At 41.5% G+C, this 16,973-nt stretch overlaps 1 protein-coding gene across 1 annotated transcript in view; it reads right to left on the reverse strand.

Moving 5' to 3' along the window:
- Positions 1–409: 409 nt before the first annotated feature.
- Positions 410–16,973, reverse strand: part of HECA (hdc homolog, cell cycle regulator) — a 42,802-nt gene continuing 26,238 nt past the window's right edge. The window contains exons 3-6 of the mRNA XM_028494378.2: positions 13,661–14,701; positions 6,496–6,650; positions 3,548–3,728; positions 410–2,452 (exon numbers count right to left, since the gene is read on the reverse strand). Coding sequence (XP_028350179.1) covers positions 3,564–3,728; positions 6,496–6,650; positions 13,661–14,701 — 1,361 coding nt within the window. The 3' untranslated portion in view covers positions 410–2,452; positions 3,548–3,563. The remainder of the gene's footprint in view (positions 2,453–3,547; positions 3,729–6,495; positions 6,651–13,660; positions 14,702–16,973) is intronic.

Below are 16,973 nucleotides of genomic sequence, written 5' to 3' on the forward strand. Positions count from 1 at the left end.
CTGCAGTAGTGACTTTGAAGGGGCTACCTGAATAGTGATCAAACCCTCAGAATGTCTTCTCTACTATCTTTTCTTATCAAACAATCCCAAGTTCAAAAACCTGGAATCCCACCAAAAAGTAAAGTGACACACTAAAGAGAGAATACAATGTTAGTTTCTGAAATTTTATTATTTTTAATACATACATTTCACAAACAGAAACCTTCTAACACCACACAATTCCATAACCAAATGTTTCAATTTTATCAACATTCTTTAACTATTTACACTGTCTTCCCTCAACAAAAGTGCAATCCAAGACATCTGACAAGAAATCTTCACTGATAAGAATAATGTTTTTGAGCTGGTGTTAATGATGCCCGTTCATTATATTTTCTTGCAATAATAAAGTCAACAGGACACAGAGATGAGCTGGGTTAGGCAGCATCCTTTTATAGGAAACAAAACACTGAACAAGAGCACTTTCTCCTCACCTCCTCTCCAACCTCCGACTAAAATTACCCAACAGCTGCTACCACAAGACTAAAGAGAAGAGCAACCTGGAGTTACTGACCTGGGCACCGGAGGAGAGACTGCATGTTAAGCATTGCTCTTACAGGACAAAACAAAAGATTTCAGCAAGTTAATTTGGGTGATCTAGTAAGTTACGTATCAGTTTATCTGTCAGTTTTAGGATTTAAACACCTAATGATATTTTCCTGATGAGTTAATTTCCCCCAGACAGATACGAAAATACTTTTTACTCAGAAAATGAATGAGCTTCTTCTACAAAAACTGGGAATTAAAGACTGTTTGGGGAAAGCTCTTTCTTAATTACAATGGGATAATTCACCCCACTCCCTAACTTCACAACAAATGTCTATCTTTTAAGGTGTAAACCCAGTATATCAACTGCTTCAAGCGCAACCAGTAGAGAGTGAAGAACTGAGCTGGCCTGAAGAGAAGAAGATGAGATGATCAGAAACAGTCTTCCCATTAAACTAAAGCAGGTAATTTTATTTGTTCAAGATATAACTCTTAAAAATAAAACAAGTTAAAGTAGATAAAAATCACTTATTAGTCACTCATGAGTAGGTTCATGTTATTGAACGCTATTTATCGGAAAAACAGAAAGTGGATCTCTTGGGTGACTAATATCCTTTAATATCCAAACCACAACAAAAATAATCATCTTTTCTGATATATTCCAATTCCTATCAAGGTACTCAGAGCAAAGTACTTTGAGAAAGTGTGGAGAAAATATTAAGGTCAGCAGATTCCAAAATAAAATTTATTCTTCACATGGTTGCATACTCAATTACATTTTATTCTCAAATCAGCCAAATTTTCCATTTTGGACAAGAACGCAATGCCTCAAAGGCAAAAGATACTCTCGGATATGATGCCTATGCCTCTCCTTTTATATCAATTCAGCATCCATAGAATCATAACTTAATCATCAAAATAAATGCCCAAAGCAAATTTTACTCACTTACAGTGAAACTTCCTCATACTTATTTCTCAGAGTAGACAACAATATAAGGAGAAAATAGTGAATGCATCAGACACTACACTTGCAAAAGTTTTAGGCTGAGGAGCTTGCTGAATGTGATCTCTATGTAAACTTGAAGCTTCAGAACAACAACACAAGCAGGTTTCTCTTTAGAAATTTAGGTGGGTTAAAGAACAGCATTACAAATATTTTACTATTCATTTTAAATTCAGAAATAAAATCCAATGGTACTCTGAAGAAAAGAGAAACTCACCAATTTTTATAACTGGGTACATGAGAGAATCAATAGCGAAACAGCTAGTTCAGTTACAGCTTTGTGTATTAAAGACAAATTTGCAAGGGATGTGTCCTATAGACCTCTTTTCCCTGCATCAAATACTGTGTGAGACCAATAACAATTTGCTGCTTCTTACAGACATTCAGCATTTCCCCTCACTGTGATATTCTTCAGATCATCAAACATCAAACTGGATGTGGTCAGCCGAATTACAATCATGCAAACCGAAAGATAAAGAATATTAGTCAATCTCTCACTGTCAGCTGTGTTCTTTCAAACAAAACATCAAATATTCCATGTAGGAGAACTGAACCTCACTTACAATGATGCCTAAACACTTCTGAGAGGAAAAACAACTGTTTTTCTGAGAAAAAAAAAAAGGTATAAACTAAATAACAGAAAATATTCACATAACCCCAAATTTAGCTACCCATAAAAGGATCATATATTTTCAACATTCTTTTAGCATGTGTATTATAGTTGAAATTATCAAATTCATTTTTGAGAAATCATATTCCAATTCCAGTTCTCTAAAGGTATGGGGTGTCAGTCTACTTAAATCAGAAAGCTCTAATAAACAGAAGGCTGGGATTTTGGAAAGCTCAATGCTCTGACCAATCAAGTTCTGTAAACGATCATCTTCTTCACCAATGGTAAGGTATCATGGAGATCTTCAGAATAATCTATTTTCAAACATATTGTTATGCATTATAATCAGTGATTTTCCAAAATGAAACACTTTAAAAAGAAATACTAAAATTATTCTTTTCCTCAAAGGTTCACAAATAATTTTTTCCTTTCCTTCTAAGGGCAAAATCTTTGATTTGGGAAACGCAGCATTAAAGGGGTAAAATGCAGCCATAAGCAATTTGGGGGGAAGACAAGTGTGACAATTGGTTCTGAAACTCACCAGTTAGGGTCTGTGGCTGTGAGATTTACCTGTGAGAAGGATCTGACATCAAATGGCACTTCGACAGTGCAACCTATATAAATCACTACCGCTCAAATCATGTTATTCTTGGATTCTCCTTAAGAGCTAAACGTTTGACCAACTTCAAAGACACAGTTCAAATGACAGCGTTCTGCCTTTTTGCCCTCTTGAGTCAGTCTGCATCATTTCCAAATTCATTTAGCATATTCTCTGTTATAGGTCAGCTTACCTAAAAATATATACTTTCATATGCCTTATAATTTGGATATTACTTTCAGTATGAAAACTGGCTGCTAAACTACAACAGGGATAGAATCAGGGCTCATGTCCACCTTCCAATGATCTGTCAGTGAGGGGAAACTGCAGGCCAGCATGCGCTGCGGAACGCCAAACCAAGGTGGACAAACACACCATCAGCTCTCCAGGCACAGATTACATTCACTTGTCACATGTTTTTCCCAAGGCCCAGAGAAGATCTAAAAGTGGGTCTTTAGACAGTTAACATTTTAGTAAGAGTTTCTTCCCAACTCCTACCATGCTCTCAGTTTATGACCACATAATCCCTTTCCTAAATTCGCCCCATCCTCCCCACCACCCTAAAAGCTGCCCGAGAGACTCTTAGTGATGGTTAACCGCTCCCCAAAGCTCACAGGAGTACTGGCTGGGCTCTGGTCATGACCACAGACTAACACTCGGGAGTCAAGAGAAGGCAAGGGGCAGCCCCCCTTTTAGTGGCACACATACACAAAGGAACTCTCCTTTCAATTAGAAAAGAAATGAATGTCACAGAAGGCTTCCCTAGAAAAGATATGTAATAAAGTAATAATATCAATAAAATAGCTATTACTAAAGCAAAGCTTTCATCAATAAGCTTCGAGAACTTTGAAGGAGGAAAATGGCTTCACGAAATGGTAGTCCAGGTTGCCACAGTGTGGACACTGCTGGACGTTGCTGTACTCGGAGAAGTACTGCATCCCAATCCGCACGTCGATCACTGGCTTCCCGCAGTGCTTACAGTTCAGGCGGGCCTGCGGGGGGAACACAAGATGTCGTGAGCCACAGTACCCCTCTACCTCACAGCGCTGCCAACGTCAAACCAACGAAAACGTGAGACTGCTCTACCTGGGAAACTGATCAAGAGTTTAGTAAAGCATCCCTTTTATTACCCAAAACAGGGTATGCAGAGCATCAGATAAGCATGGGATATACACTCAAATATTCACCCATCAGCCTGAAAGATTAATGACTCTTCTCTCCCGATGTGCAGCACTGCTAGTAATTACTCCTACTGGTGGGAAGAAAATTCTCAACTTGTACTGCCTAAACTTCTCCGGTAAAGTTCCCCTAACAATTGGAAATCTCTGCCCCCTGGATTTTAAAAAGTGACTGAAACCAACTTCCCTCATCCAAACCTGCATGAAATTTCTTTGAAGATTTTTTTTGTTTATTTTTAAAATCCATATACATTTTTCATTCTACTCGTTACTACATTTCTGTTTTCTTTGGGGTAAAAATAAAATTTCCCTAAAATACTCTAGTAAAACTGAGGATCCAGGAATAAGAGCTACCTTTACCCTGAGGCTTCTGGAACCTGCGAGCACACTGTACCTTTATTCATGCCCCAGCGTCCCTCTAACAGCACAAGACCCAAGCTTTCAGCAACAGGTCCAAGGACTTCAGTGAACAACCAGAAATTATAACAGATTCTCAATTCAGACTCATTCGCAAAAGGTAATAGAGAAGTATAATCTCATTTTGTCCTCAAAACGCTCCTGTAGGTAGGTAGTAGTACATGAATTTTAGATGATGGAACTGAGGCACATGGTGATAAAGCGGAAAGGCTGAGATCTGAACCACAGTAGCTTACTCCAGAGCCTACCCTCTTAGCCATTACATGGACTACCTTTCTGTAACCTGAGATAAACCCCCTTTTAACTGACTAATCTCTCTGAACAATATTAAAAGTGAGATTCTAAGCAAACCTCTCTCTTTAACCACTCTCTTTAACCTATTATTCCTTTCTAATAATGAATTCCTGCTTATTCTGGCCTCGAAGTCTTATTGGAAGACACTCCTCGATGCCTTAATAGTGTCTAACACTTGTACCTTCTCAGTGAATACAGTTAATTGATTTTTTTTTTTAAGCCAAAAGTAATCAAACCTGCTTTCCATTTCAGTAAGGGGCCAGAAAAGAAGTGTTTGGGCTTAAATTGTTTTAAGGCTGGGTGTGGCAGGATGCCATTCTGCTTTTCTCCCTGAAGATGAGGAGATAACCCCAGTGCCTTTCAGTGGTGGAGTAGAGAGCACCAGACAGGGAGTGACAGAGGTTGTGGTCATGGCTGTGACACGTGTGGGGAGACCTGGGAAAAACGTTCTAATTGTTTAGGCCTCCACTGTATGTGGAAAATAAGAGTCTTTTCCAGTGCTAACACTCTATGAGTTATAGACCCACACATTCTTTCACTTCCTTGTTTCTTTAAAAGATAACCCTGTCTGGTGTGTATGGGAGAGAGGAGTCCCTTCCTTTGGTTCCTCTCATTTCAAGAGCTGGCATCAAGGAACAGTGGGTATTATAAAATGCTACAGTGAATAACTAAAAGACAATGACATCTCACTTCCAAGGCTAAGTTTTAAATGGAAACGTGGTCCATGTATGAGAATAGCGTAAAAGGAGTCAATCCTATCTGGACTCAAACGACAGGCTACAGATGGCCATTCAGGTCTCTCACGACCATATTTCTCTTCTAAGATCCCTAGTACTGACACAGCATAGCTGAAATACCAACTGTGCCAACCTTTTAATTCAACCAATACAGCTTATTTTCTGAATAAACTAATAATGGCAAGGATATTCTCTTTATAAAAGTCAAACCATAATGCTAAAGATATAAAACTGTGTAATAAAACTAATGAAATGTTTATCAGGTATTTATATTAAAGACTTAGCCACTTAAGAGGGAAGGAAAATATCTCTCCAATCCATGAATATCAAAGAATTATATAACAAGTGCTTTCTTTTCCAAAGCACTTGGAAATAAATCAAGATACTTCCAAGGATTTTGTTTTGTCTCCTGTGTTTCTATGGACTTATGTAAGGCATTTTCCAATGTTAATACTTCCTCATGACAGCTAAAGTTCAGATGCTTTCTTAGCATCAGAAGATGCCCCCCCTTAGCAGAGCTTTAAGGACCACAAATCTTTCAAGTCAACCTCAAACACCTGACAGGGCAGGCAGTTCCTGGATAACTGCACTGTCCCACAGAAAGGAAACAAAAAGAAAATCCTATCTATTAAAGAAAGTGAAACTTTCTTCTTTCCTTTTAAATGACAACTTTTTCTTACTAGAAACTATGTTAATCATATAAAACATTAAAAAATATAAGTAAGCAAAAAGAAAACTAAAGGAACCATTCAGCATCCCACCACCCAGAGACAACCTCTGGTAACAGGCTAGCAGGTTCCTTTTCATGTTCACTTTTTACAAATGGAAGCATATTATTCTGCCATTTAAAGGCAACTTTTTTGACTTAAAATACTGAAAATATTTCCCACATAATTACAAGACCCCTTTTAATGACTGTCTAGTATTCCAGTAACCGCAGCACCATGCTGCAGTAAATCAACCATCACTGCTGGACTTTGGGGAGTCCCATGGCTGCTCACTCCTGAAGCACGTTCTCCACATCCTCCCACTTCCTCCAACATAACCGCAGTGCTGCCTCTAACTCCTCTGCATTCACTTGGGGACAGAAGCCTGATGGCAGCCACTACTCGCTCTGTGGGGTAAATACCAACCTGACAACATGGAGAGGCGGCCAGGATGTCATAGGTGTACATGGTGCCCAGCTGGTGCCAGCTGCCATCCCACCGCGACTTACACTTGATGCAGATGATCTTGTGAACCCCTTCCAGGCAGTCCACGCACACTGCGTACAGATGCATGAGCCTCCCTGTACACAGAAGACACGATGCTGAGAGTGGCTGGCCAAGAAATCACCTTTTGTCACCAAAGGGGATTAAAACAATGGCTCATCTATCAGTTATAAGCAAAACTTTATCATTTGAATAAATATAAAAAGCAAAATAGATGATATTTATCATATATCCCCAAGTTGTCCTTATACAATAATGATGGATTACTAACTATTGTCAATGGGACACATACTTTAAGTTCAATCTTATTAAATACCGGCTTCAATTCATTTTTCCGAAAAGTGCTGCCAGGTTTATAATACGGACATCCAAACTCAAAATGACCAAGCCACAGATGCTCAAAAGCAGCCTGTGATCATGCAGGACTTTCTGCTCAGAGATCTACTGTGGATTATGGAGGCTGAACCAGCAATGCTGGTCTGTGTTCATGGGCTCTCATCCATCAACAAGTCCCATCATGAAAAAGTCCAAAGTCTGCCTTGGTATTGGTAGCCCAGAATTATACCATAGTCAAAATTACTATGTTAACTGTTCTTGTCTCCAAAATTGCTCATCCATCACCACATCCAATTTAGGAACCAGAATTATATCTTATTTGTGTGGTTTTTTTTTTTTTCAAAGGAGTCCAATGTCTTGTTATTTACTGGGCTCTTGAAAGTCATAAGCCCATTCCTCCACTACTTATCAATGTCTAATGCTTGTAAAGGAAAGATGTCACCCTAGTTTATATGGAAGGGTTCAGGTTCAAATCAGGGAAGAGCTGGAATGTCCAGCATCTGTCTGGGCAATGTGTAACAACAGTAACACTGCTCTCTATGTGGGGATCCGGGGTTCCACCGTGCTAAATACCTACCAGCAGCAGCAGAACACATACTCCTAAGTGACTTCTTATTCAGAACGTGCTGCTCGCTGCCATCAGCCAGACCATGCTCTTCATATTTTCAGTGGTTAAGGACCAGCCTGCTCCTTACCCATTAGAAAGGGGTATACAGTACTTATAGGGAAACCTTTCATTTCATTCATTTACAAGACTCTCTCTCCCCCTCCTTGAGGGCAGGAACTATGCCCTCCTTGAAGGCTCAGTGTCTTGCACAATATCTGGAATGCAGAAAGCACTCCATAATTGTATGTTACATGAATGAATGGGATATATTAACAGCCGAAGACGTTATAACCTTGGAGGCCTCTATGCCAAAAAATGGGAAGGGTGACAAGAGCTTCTTGCAATACTGCCCACCTCTGCTGTAGGGAACTGAAAATAAAACAATCTCATACTCAGAGTGGCCTGGGGCATTTCAGGATGTCAGTTCAATATCTAGCAGCCAGTGGAAAAGGCTTCATTTCCAATCTCCCTCCTAGACGGAGTTCTCAAACACTGCAGATCTCAAACATTCAAAGACATCAAGGTGGCTGCTAGGAAGGGTGGGGACAGGGACAGACGGAGAAGTCACATGTTGGTAGCAATGACCATGATGATGAAGTTGACAGGGAACTTTCACTGAGTGCTTACCAAGGATCTGACACTGTGCTAGGAGGCTACGTGAATCATTTCATTTAACCCTCACAACAACCCTCTAAAGTAGGCGTTACTGTTATTCCCACTTCAGATAGGAGGAACCGAAGCTTAGAGAGCTGGAATGGCTTGCCCGAGTTCAAAAAGATAATAAATAGCAAAGTCCAGACTTGTCTGACTCTTAAACTCCAGGCTACCTCACGGGAATTCCTGGCTGGGAATTTGTTTCAGTTACTGTTATATATTGTCCTAAATACTGAGAATTTAAAATTTCTAAATTCTAGGGTTGTGAGTTCAAACAAAAAGCAGATTTCTGAGAGAATAATTACCTATGGTTCTAAGTGGTAAAGAACTATTGTACCAAAAGAAATTCCTAACTCGATCAACCTTAATAAATGATTAAAACCAAACAAAAACATCTTCTTCTGGAAAAATCAGGGAAGAGAGGCTGGAGCTGGAGGCTGGGGAGGGCACCGAGGGGGAAAGGGCCCAGGGCAAGGGGATGGCAATCCACACGGTCCACCACTGGAAATTACACATTATTTCAGCAGCATATAATCAACTGCAGCCTGGAATCCTGTGGCCTGGAACATGCCTTCCTACTGGAACTGAAAATGCTTTAAAGAATACATGGTTGAAACTCTGTGATGGAAGAAATTATTGACACTGGCTTGTTATAAAAAAAGATGGCATGGACTTCAAGATGTGGCAATAAAAACATGGACATATGACAAGGCCCCACTTATGGCATTGACTTGTCTGGTGCTGATAAAACAACCAGATCCTCAGATTTTATCATCAACAGTTAAACTTCTCAAGACTTCTGTAGTGTACACCTAACGCATCCATTATCTGTTTGGATAACGTGTGTATGTACTTAGGTGTGCACACACACACACACACACACACACACACACACACAGAATTCTTAGGCCTGTCTAATTTTTACCTTTCTCCATCCACTCTGATGGGTACCCTTAAGATCTGGTCCTGGGCTCTGTCATATACTCCTCCTTTTCTTTCTCTTTTCTCCTCATTCAAGGCCTCTTCCACTCTTTTAGCCACTAATTTTATAAAATAAGCTTCAGTGTTCATCCTAAATGTTTATTTCTAATAGCGCTTGTGAAAGACACCTCCACACAAAAGTCCCAACATCTCTTCAAACCCAATACACACAAGTACCCCATCTTCTTTCCTCTAAGATCAGGTCCCTTCCCCAACTTTCTCTACTCCTGTTCGTGACAATACCATTTACCTGGTCTAGAGCCAAAGTGAGCCAACAAGGACACATCTTTATCCCGGTACAGTAAAGCTGTCTCCAAAGCTGTGATCTTTCCTTTAAAATAATCTCTTACAGCTGTTCCCACCTTTCAATCCCATCACCACCCAGCTGTCTCTCTTCTCCTAGCATCTAGAAGACAGATTTAAGTTTCAACTGTATAGCTTCCACCCCTTTCAAACAACTTTTCCCCCAAACAACCATTGGCTTAAAAAAAAAATTGTTAAACCCTTCAATTCATCAATATGGCAAAGCTCTTTGTTATGGCTTGAAAGGACACCCACAATCTGTTCTCCACCTACCTTACTCATTTCCTACTCTAGAACCTCTGCTCCAATCAGATGGTGCTCTTCGGTTCTCTCACTGTCTCCTGACCTTTTTATGAACAACTATTCCTTTGCTTACATTACTTCTTATCAACAAACCCCCAGGGTAGTTAGACCGTGCACTTATCAAAGTCCAATGCCCCTCTTGACATCTGCCTTCACATTACCTCCTTTGACTACCCAGGCCAAAGTGTCCCCTTCCTCTTTGGAAATGATAGGTTGCTTCATGTACACAACATCCAGGTGATACCAGTTCCAAAGGTGGTACTAGTGCCTTAGGCCTGGTAAAGTTAGTTACACTTTTGTAAATGCATCTTACATCCTAAGATTATAGACTGATGAGTGGCAAGGACTGATAGTACCCAGTACAAGTATGCTATTCATAAGTTTGATTGGTTGGTGAACAGATTAAATGAAAAGGATTTGTCCATCATGAATAGAAAAAGGACAACTCTCCTCTCATGTACCCTGTACCCTTGTACCCTCATTCATCTTCATAAAGAATACTTCCAGTCATAAAATGGTGAAGTGAAGACGTTTCCATCTACTTCCCTCTAAAATTATCCCCACACAGTATAAAGTACAAGTAACAAAATACAAATTCTATCTTCCATGAAACTCTGAGGTACTTGCAACACTGAATATGAGATCAGAAATTAGATGGAGAAATAATAAATGGTTTAGTTCTGAAACTGGACGACAAGCACAGGGGAGGCTGAGATGAGGTGCTGAAAGAGAAAGAGTGGGGTATAACAAATTACTAAATAACCACACATTCTATAAAACTTTTTTCATCAAGAAGCAGAGTCTGTTGAATCATCCCCTGAATCTAGGATAGCCTTACAACTTATTTTTTTGAAGAATAGAATGTGATGGAAGTGATGTTACTCGGTCCCAAGCTTAAGCCTCAAGAGAGAGAGGCCATGCAGCTTCATTCTCACCATCTTTAATGCTATCCTGAGAACACCATGTGAAAAAGCCCAGGCTAGTCTACCGGCAGATGAAAGGATATATAAACAGGGATAAGCCATTCTAGCTGAGGCTCCCAAGACCAACCAGACTGCCAACTGCTAGACATGTGTGAGAGGCCATCCTAACCAACCAACTCATAGAATTGTGAGAAATTATAAATCATCACTGTTTTACACCACTAAGTTTTAGAGTGGCTTGCCCTATAACAAAGGCTAAAAGACACAGGACAGTAGGCAAAACTCTAAGAATGAATGAGACCACTCCTCGCAAATTCAGCTCCCTTTCCCTGCTGAGAAAGATGAAACAGAAATAGCATGCATGAAACAAGAACAGGATGCTATTAAAAAGAACTTTTGGAAATTACAAATATAATAGATAACAGAAAATCTTAAACTCAGTAAAAATACTGGAATATAAAATCAGAGAAATCTTCCAGAAAGCAGAATAAAGATAAAGACATGAACAGGGCCAAAAATATACATAATAAAGGATCTCCCCGCTCCTCAAAAAAAAAAAAAAAGGATCAATCTAAGAGGTCCAACGTCTGATTAACTGTTCTACAGAGAAGAAAGAAAGAAAGAAAGGAAGAAAGGAGAGAAGGAAGGAAGAAAGAAAGAAAGAAAAAAAGAAAGAAAGAGGGCTTCCCTGGTGGCGCAGCGGTTGTGCGTCCGCCTGCCAATGAGACCACTCCTCGCAAATTCAGCTCCCTTTCCCTGCTGAGAAAGATGAAACAGAAATAGCATGCATGAAACAAGAACAGGATGCTATTAAAAAGAACTTTTGGAAATTACAAATATAATAGATAACAGAAAATCTTAAACTCAGTAAAAATACTGGAATATAAAATCAGAGAAATCTTCCAGAAAGCAGAATAAAGATAAAGACATGAACAGGGCCAAAAATATACATAATAAAGGATCTCCCCGCTCCTCAAAAAAAAAAAAAAAGGATCAATCTAAGAGGTCCAACGTCTGATTAACTGTTCTACAGAGAAGAAAGAAAGAAAGAAAGGAAGAAAGCAGAGAAGGAAGGAAGAAAGAAAGAAAGAAAAAAAGAAAGAAAGAAAGAAGAAGAAAGAAAATGAAAATGGGAGGAAATCATCAAAGAAATAAATCAAAAGAAAATTTCCCCAAATTGAAGACTATAAGTTTACAAAATCAAAAAGCCAAGAAAGCCCAACAAATGGAAAAAAAGACATCATGGTGAAACTTCAGAATACTAGAGAAAATCTAAAAACATTTGGAGGATGGGAAGGGGAAATAAAGGGCCAGGAATAAGACTAGTGTTAGATTCCTCAGTAGCAACATTGGAAAACAGGAGACAGTGAAGTAATGCCTTCAAAATTCCAAAGGGAAAATAATTATAACTTGGAAGACTATGGGAAAATATTCCAAAGGGAAAACTATTCCAAAGGGAAAATAATTATAACTTGGAAGTGTGAAGATAGAATCAAGATACTATCAGACTTTCAAAATCTCAAAACATCTATTCCCATGCTTCCTTTCTCAGAAAGCCCCTAGGGGATGCTTCATAACAAACTGAGGAAATTTACCAAGAAAAAAGAAAGTATAGGATCTAGGAAACAGAAGATAAAAAATAGGAAAGAGATGAAAGAATTCCTAGAAGGACAGCTATGTAGTACAGCAGGCATTAAGTGAAGCAGGACAGACAGGAGCAGGAAGATGAAAGGCTCCATGAAGGAAATTTCTAGAAAAAAAATTCATAAATATGTTTGACAGCTATGTGGACATGTTTTTGAAAGGTGGTTTGTAGAGCTGCTGGAGAGTTAGAACCACCAGCCAAAGCTTCAAAAAAAAAGGCTAAGCCAATGAAAATGTGAAGCAATTATTAACTTGGATAAAAACAAAAGGAGTCCCAGAACATACAGTTCTCTAAATAGGAAATACATCTATACTTCTTGGCTCAGCACTAAATATTTATATACTCATAATAACAAAATCATTAAGGATTTAACTAAGAATTGTGATGGATTATCCTGAGAGAAAGGGGAAGATGCAAGAAAGCACGAACCATCATCCACCTTAAAAGTAAATCTAGAGGTAATATCTAAAATCAGAGAATGAAGATAGCGGTTTTAAAATTATGATGGTAAAAACCTGAAGAATCAGTTAAGATTTGAAAGTGTCTCACTCTGAGAAGTGAGACAGCAGGGGTGGGTGAGAAGAAGATAGGTGGGGATATATCATTTTTACTATAGGCTTTTTTAAGCACACTTTTAAAGTTATAAATGGGTTATATGTCATGGATCCCATATTTATATAAATTCAGTAGTTTTACATGAATTGACAGATTTCTCTGTCAACTGACCCACCCCCTGTTATTCATTTTCTGGCTGAAATGTCCCAGTCTTTGTATGTCATCCACAGCACTAATAATAAGAAGCTCCCCACGCCTCACCACCAGGGTAATATCTGAGCTTTCATTTTCCTTTTGCTGCTATCAAGAACGTCTCACCTTTCAAACATTTCAAGATTAATTCAACTAATCTAAAAACACATCGACCCTTCCCTCGCTGTGTTACGTTTACAAGGATCAGAGAGAATACACAGCTTGCTGGGCACGGTAACATAGGTTTCAAAGGCACCTATTTTATAGCAAGTGAAACATTTTTATGCAATTCCTTCTCTAAAGTTCCTCCCAATTATGAAAACCTACACACCTGAATCCTCTCTTCAAATTACAGCAAGACAGAAACATAAAATTACCCACCAGGACCACTGTACTTGGTATAGTGCGACATCAGAGGAAAGGACACCACCTCACTGGGCAGAGCTGAAATATTCAAAAGTTAGCTAGCTCCTGACTAGAACAAAAACACATCATCAGTTAAAATTAAGCCCCAACAGAGCCATCCCTTCTTGTTGGCTTTTCACTTCTCACAAACAGAAAACAGGCAAGGTGAGTGAACACCTGTACCTTGAAGGTGACAGGGAACATCGTATTCGATCTCATCGTGTCTCGAGGGGCTTAAGAACAGAGTTCCGTCCACCAGCGGGAACTGCTCGAACACCGGGAGCGCCCGGTGGCACAGGGCACAGTTCACCACGTTCCTGTGGCTGGCGCTGAGGGCCGCGAGGATGAACTTCCGCAGATCCTCGCCCTGGCCCATCTGGGCATCGTCCTCCACCCGCACGTGGAAAGTGTTCAGCTTGTGCCGGGGGATGTGAGTGAGGAGCTCGGACAGGTCCAGGCGCCGCAGGAACTGCACGGGCGCGTCGAAGTGGCCCCCCCTGTGAACTGACAACCCGGCCGGACTGTAGTCAAAGTGCGCGTTTCGGAACACGTGGCCCCCCGCCAGAGCCTTTTTGTGAGGCTCCAGGTGGATGGCGTTCTTTAGGAACTCCCCGAGGTACCTGGAGGAGCGGGGGCCGCTGAAGTGGGCGGGGGAGAGGATGGAGTAGCCGGTGGGCGGGGACTGGCCCGGGGAGCCACAGGGGGAGCGCGCCCCGTAGGCTGCGGCCCCAGCGCCCTTCTCCTGGGAGTTCTGCCGGTCCATGGAATGCCGGCGGGGCAGGTCGTGGCTCAGGCCTTTCTGGGGCTTGGTGGGCGGCCGGCACTTCTTGGCCTCCTCCACCGCCTCACCGGGGGGCCTCCCGGTGTTCCTCTCCGACCCCGACTTCTTCTTTTTCTCATCCTGCATCCGCTTCACCTGGTACCAATCCGTGTCCTTCTTCAAGTGGCCCTGGCCGCAGCGGCAGGAGCAGAAACGGAAGGCCAGGTCGTAGCCCTTCTTGGTCCACATGTTCTGGCGGCACTGCTTCTCGTTCCAGCTGCGGGCCCGGCCGATGCAGTTGAACTGGACCAGGATGCTGCTCTCCCACTCGTAGAAGCACTGCAGGTGCATCCAGGTGCTGTGAGGGCAGTGCTCATTGTTGCACACCACCTTCTGGTAGTCGTCCTTCTCCAGGTCAACGGGCCTCCCAAAGCTGCAGATCAGCGGCGTGGCACAAGGGGCTTCTGGGGAGAAACACGAGAGAGAGAGAGAGAGACAGAGAAAGTCAGCTAGCGGGCTGCGGGATTCCAACCCACGGCCAAGTGTGAGATCGAAGCTACCATCCCACCTTAGCCCATTCACGCCAAAGGTACGATTTTTCTGGTGTGGAGATTTCTGCTACTGGAATAACACCAGACAGGGTTCAAAAACATTCACCATTTTCTTCTGGTGTGATGTTGTACCAAGGGAATTTATTTTCTGATTTTCCGTTATCTGCTGAAAAACATACCAGTAAGCTTCAAAAAGTCCAAATCCTTCACAGTGCAATTAGCCGTATGTCAGTACTCGTAACAGTGTAGTATGAGGTCTTCCTGAGACGTGGGTGTAAGGAAAGGCACTTTCAGGGTTCTTTTAAAAATGAATCACTCCTGGGGCTTCCCTGGTGGCGCAGCGGTTAAGATTCCGCCTGCCGATGCAGGGGACACGGGTTCGAGCCCTGGTCCGGGAAGATCCCACATGCTGCGGAGCAACTAAGCCCCTGCGCCACAACTACTGAGCCTGCGCCCTAGAGCCCGCGAGCCGCAACTACTGAAGCCCGTGCGCCTAGAACCCGCGCTCCGCAAAGAGAAGCCACCGCAATGAGAAGCCCGAGCACCCCAATGAAGAGTAGTCCCCGCTCGCCGCAACTAGAGAAAAGCCGACGCACAGCAACAAAAGACCCAGTGCAGCCAGAAATAAAATAAATAAAATGAAATTTTTTAAAAAAAACCACACCATTCACTTTATAAAAACAAACAAACAAAATGAATCACTCCAGTGAACTAGGTAATACGACGGAGCTACTGAACCAACAAGTTCAGATGGTAGCTCCAAAAGGGCCCTCGAAACACTATCACGGGATTTAGGTTATCCTGAATACCACAGAGGAAAGAAGACAGACTTGCCTGCTATAATACAAAATGCCACCAAACGAAGCGGCAGAGATGATGGGACCCACAGAGCCTATGGCTATGTTACAATCATCCCCTTCAGTGTCGGATTCCAGGAACTTAGCCAAATGGCCCAAACCGACCTGTCTACCCCCATGATCACCGTGGCTTCCCCATCTACCTCCCGGGTGTCACAACGCTTAATCTTCACTTCTCCAAATCCCAACTGTCCAGTGTAGCAATTCACAGCCTGGACTCTGCAACCAGACTACCTCGGTTAGAACCCCAGCAGTACCACTGATGAGCTGTGTGCTCGTGAACAAGTTACTTTACTTCTCTTTGTGTCAGCTTCCTCTGTATAAAATGCAGATAACAACTGAATGTACCTTATATGGCTCTTAAAAGGATGAAATATACTGATACACAGGTGGTGCTTAGAGCAGGGACTGGCACGTAGTAAACCTCTTCCCCTTCCTCCTATTCTTCAAGGCCCATCTCTAGATGCCAGGACTCCCCTCCTCCCTTGCATCCTGATCTCCCCACCCCCAGGAAGGTTCCAGACTGAACCTTACTTGAGTCCCCACTGTGGCTGGTCCCCACCGGGTGATGACTCAGGAAAGGACGCCTATTACTCAGCTTTGTGCTCCTGGCACCACCGGGCTCATGCCTTGCACACATGCAGTGCTGAATAAAGGTGCACTGAAAAGACACTGGCACATGAAACCCACACATGACAAGCAGAGCAGAAGGGAGAGAGAGGGCTGTAACCCTAGGTAGAAAGACTAGTGCAGGGAAGCACACTGAAAAGAAGTAGAAGAGTGTTATGTATACTGGGTAAATTAACTGTAGTCACCTGAAATGTAGACACCTTTAGTATCTTAAAATGTTAATTAGTCAATTAAAGTTCAGTTGCTTTTATCTTTAATCCTTCAGAGGAACAGCCTCAAAGGCAGTGACTCTGTAATGTAATGGCAATAAGCAAAGTGATATCAACCCAGGACTAAGGAAATCAAATTTAAAGAATGACCTAGCAGTACCCTTGCATTCACGATATCCAAAATTTTAAATTCTAAATGCTGAGACGGACTTGATATTTCTTTTAAAAGTATTTTCACATTTCACATACTAGGTGTTTAGAAAGTAAGTAAATGAATAATGTCATGCCTCTTTTTCAAATTCCTAAGTCTTACAATTTACTGAAACATATAGGAAACATTTTTTTAACTGTAAAAAACAGGACTGGTGGCATTCAAAAATCACACCTGTAACAAATTAGCCATATTATAGAAATGTATTTGATTGTTTCCTGAAAGCCATTTCTAAATTTACAAAATTCCTAGCTCTTAAGAACAGCAGTCCCACAGAG

This window comes from Physeter macrocephalus, chromosome 10 (genome assembly GCF_002837175.3).
Source record: "Physeter macrocephalus isolate SW-GA chromosome 10, ASM283717v5, whole genome shotgun sequence".
In the NCBI taxonomy this organism is placed as follows: Eukaryota; Metazoa; Chordata; class Mammalia; order Artiodactyla; family Physeteridae; genus Physeter; species Physeter macrocephalus.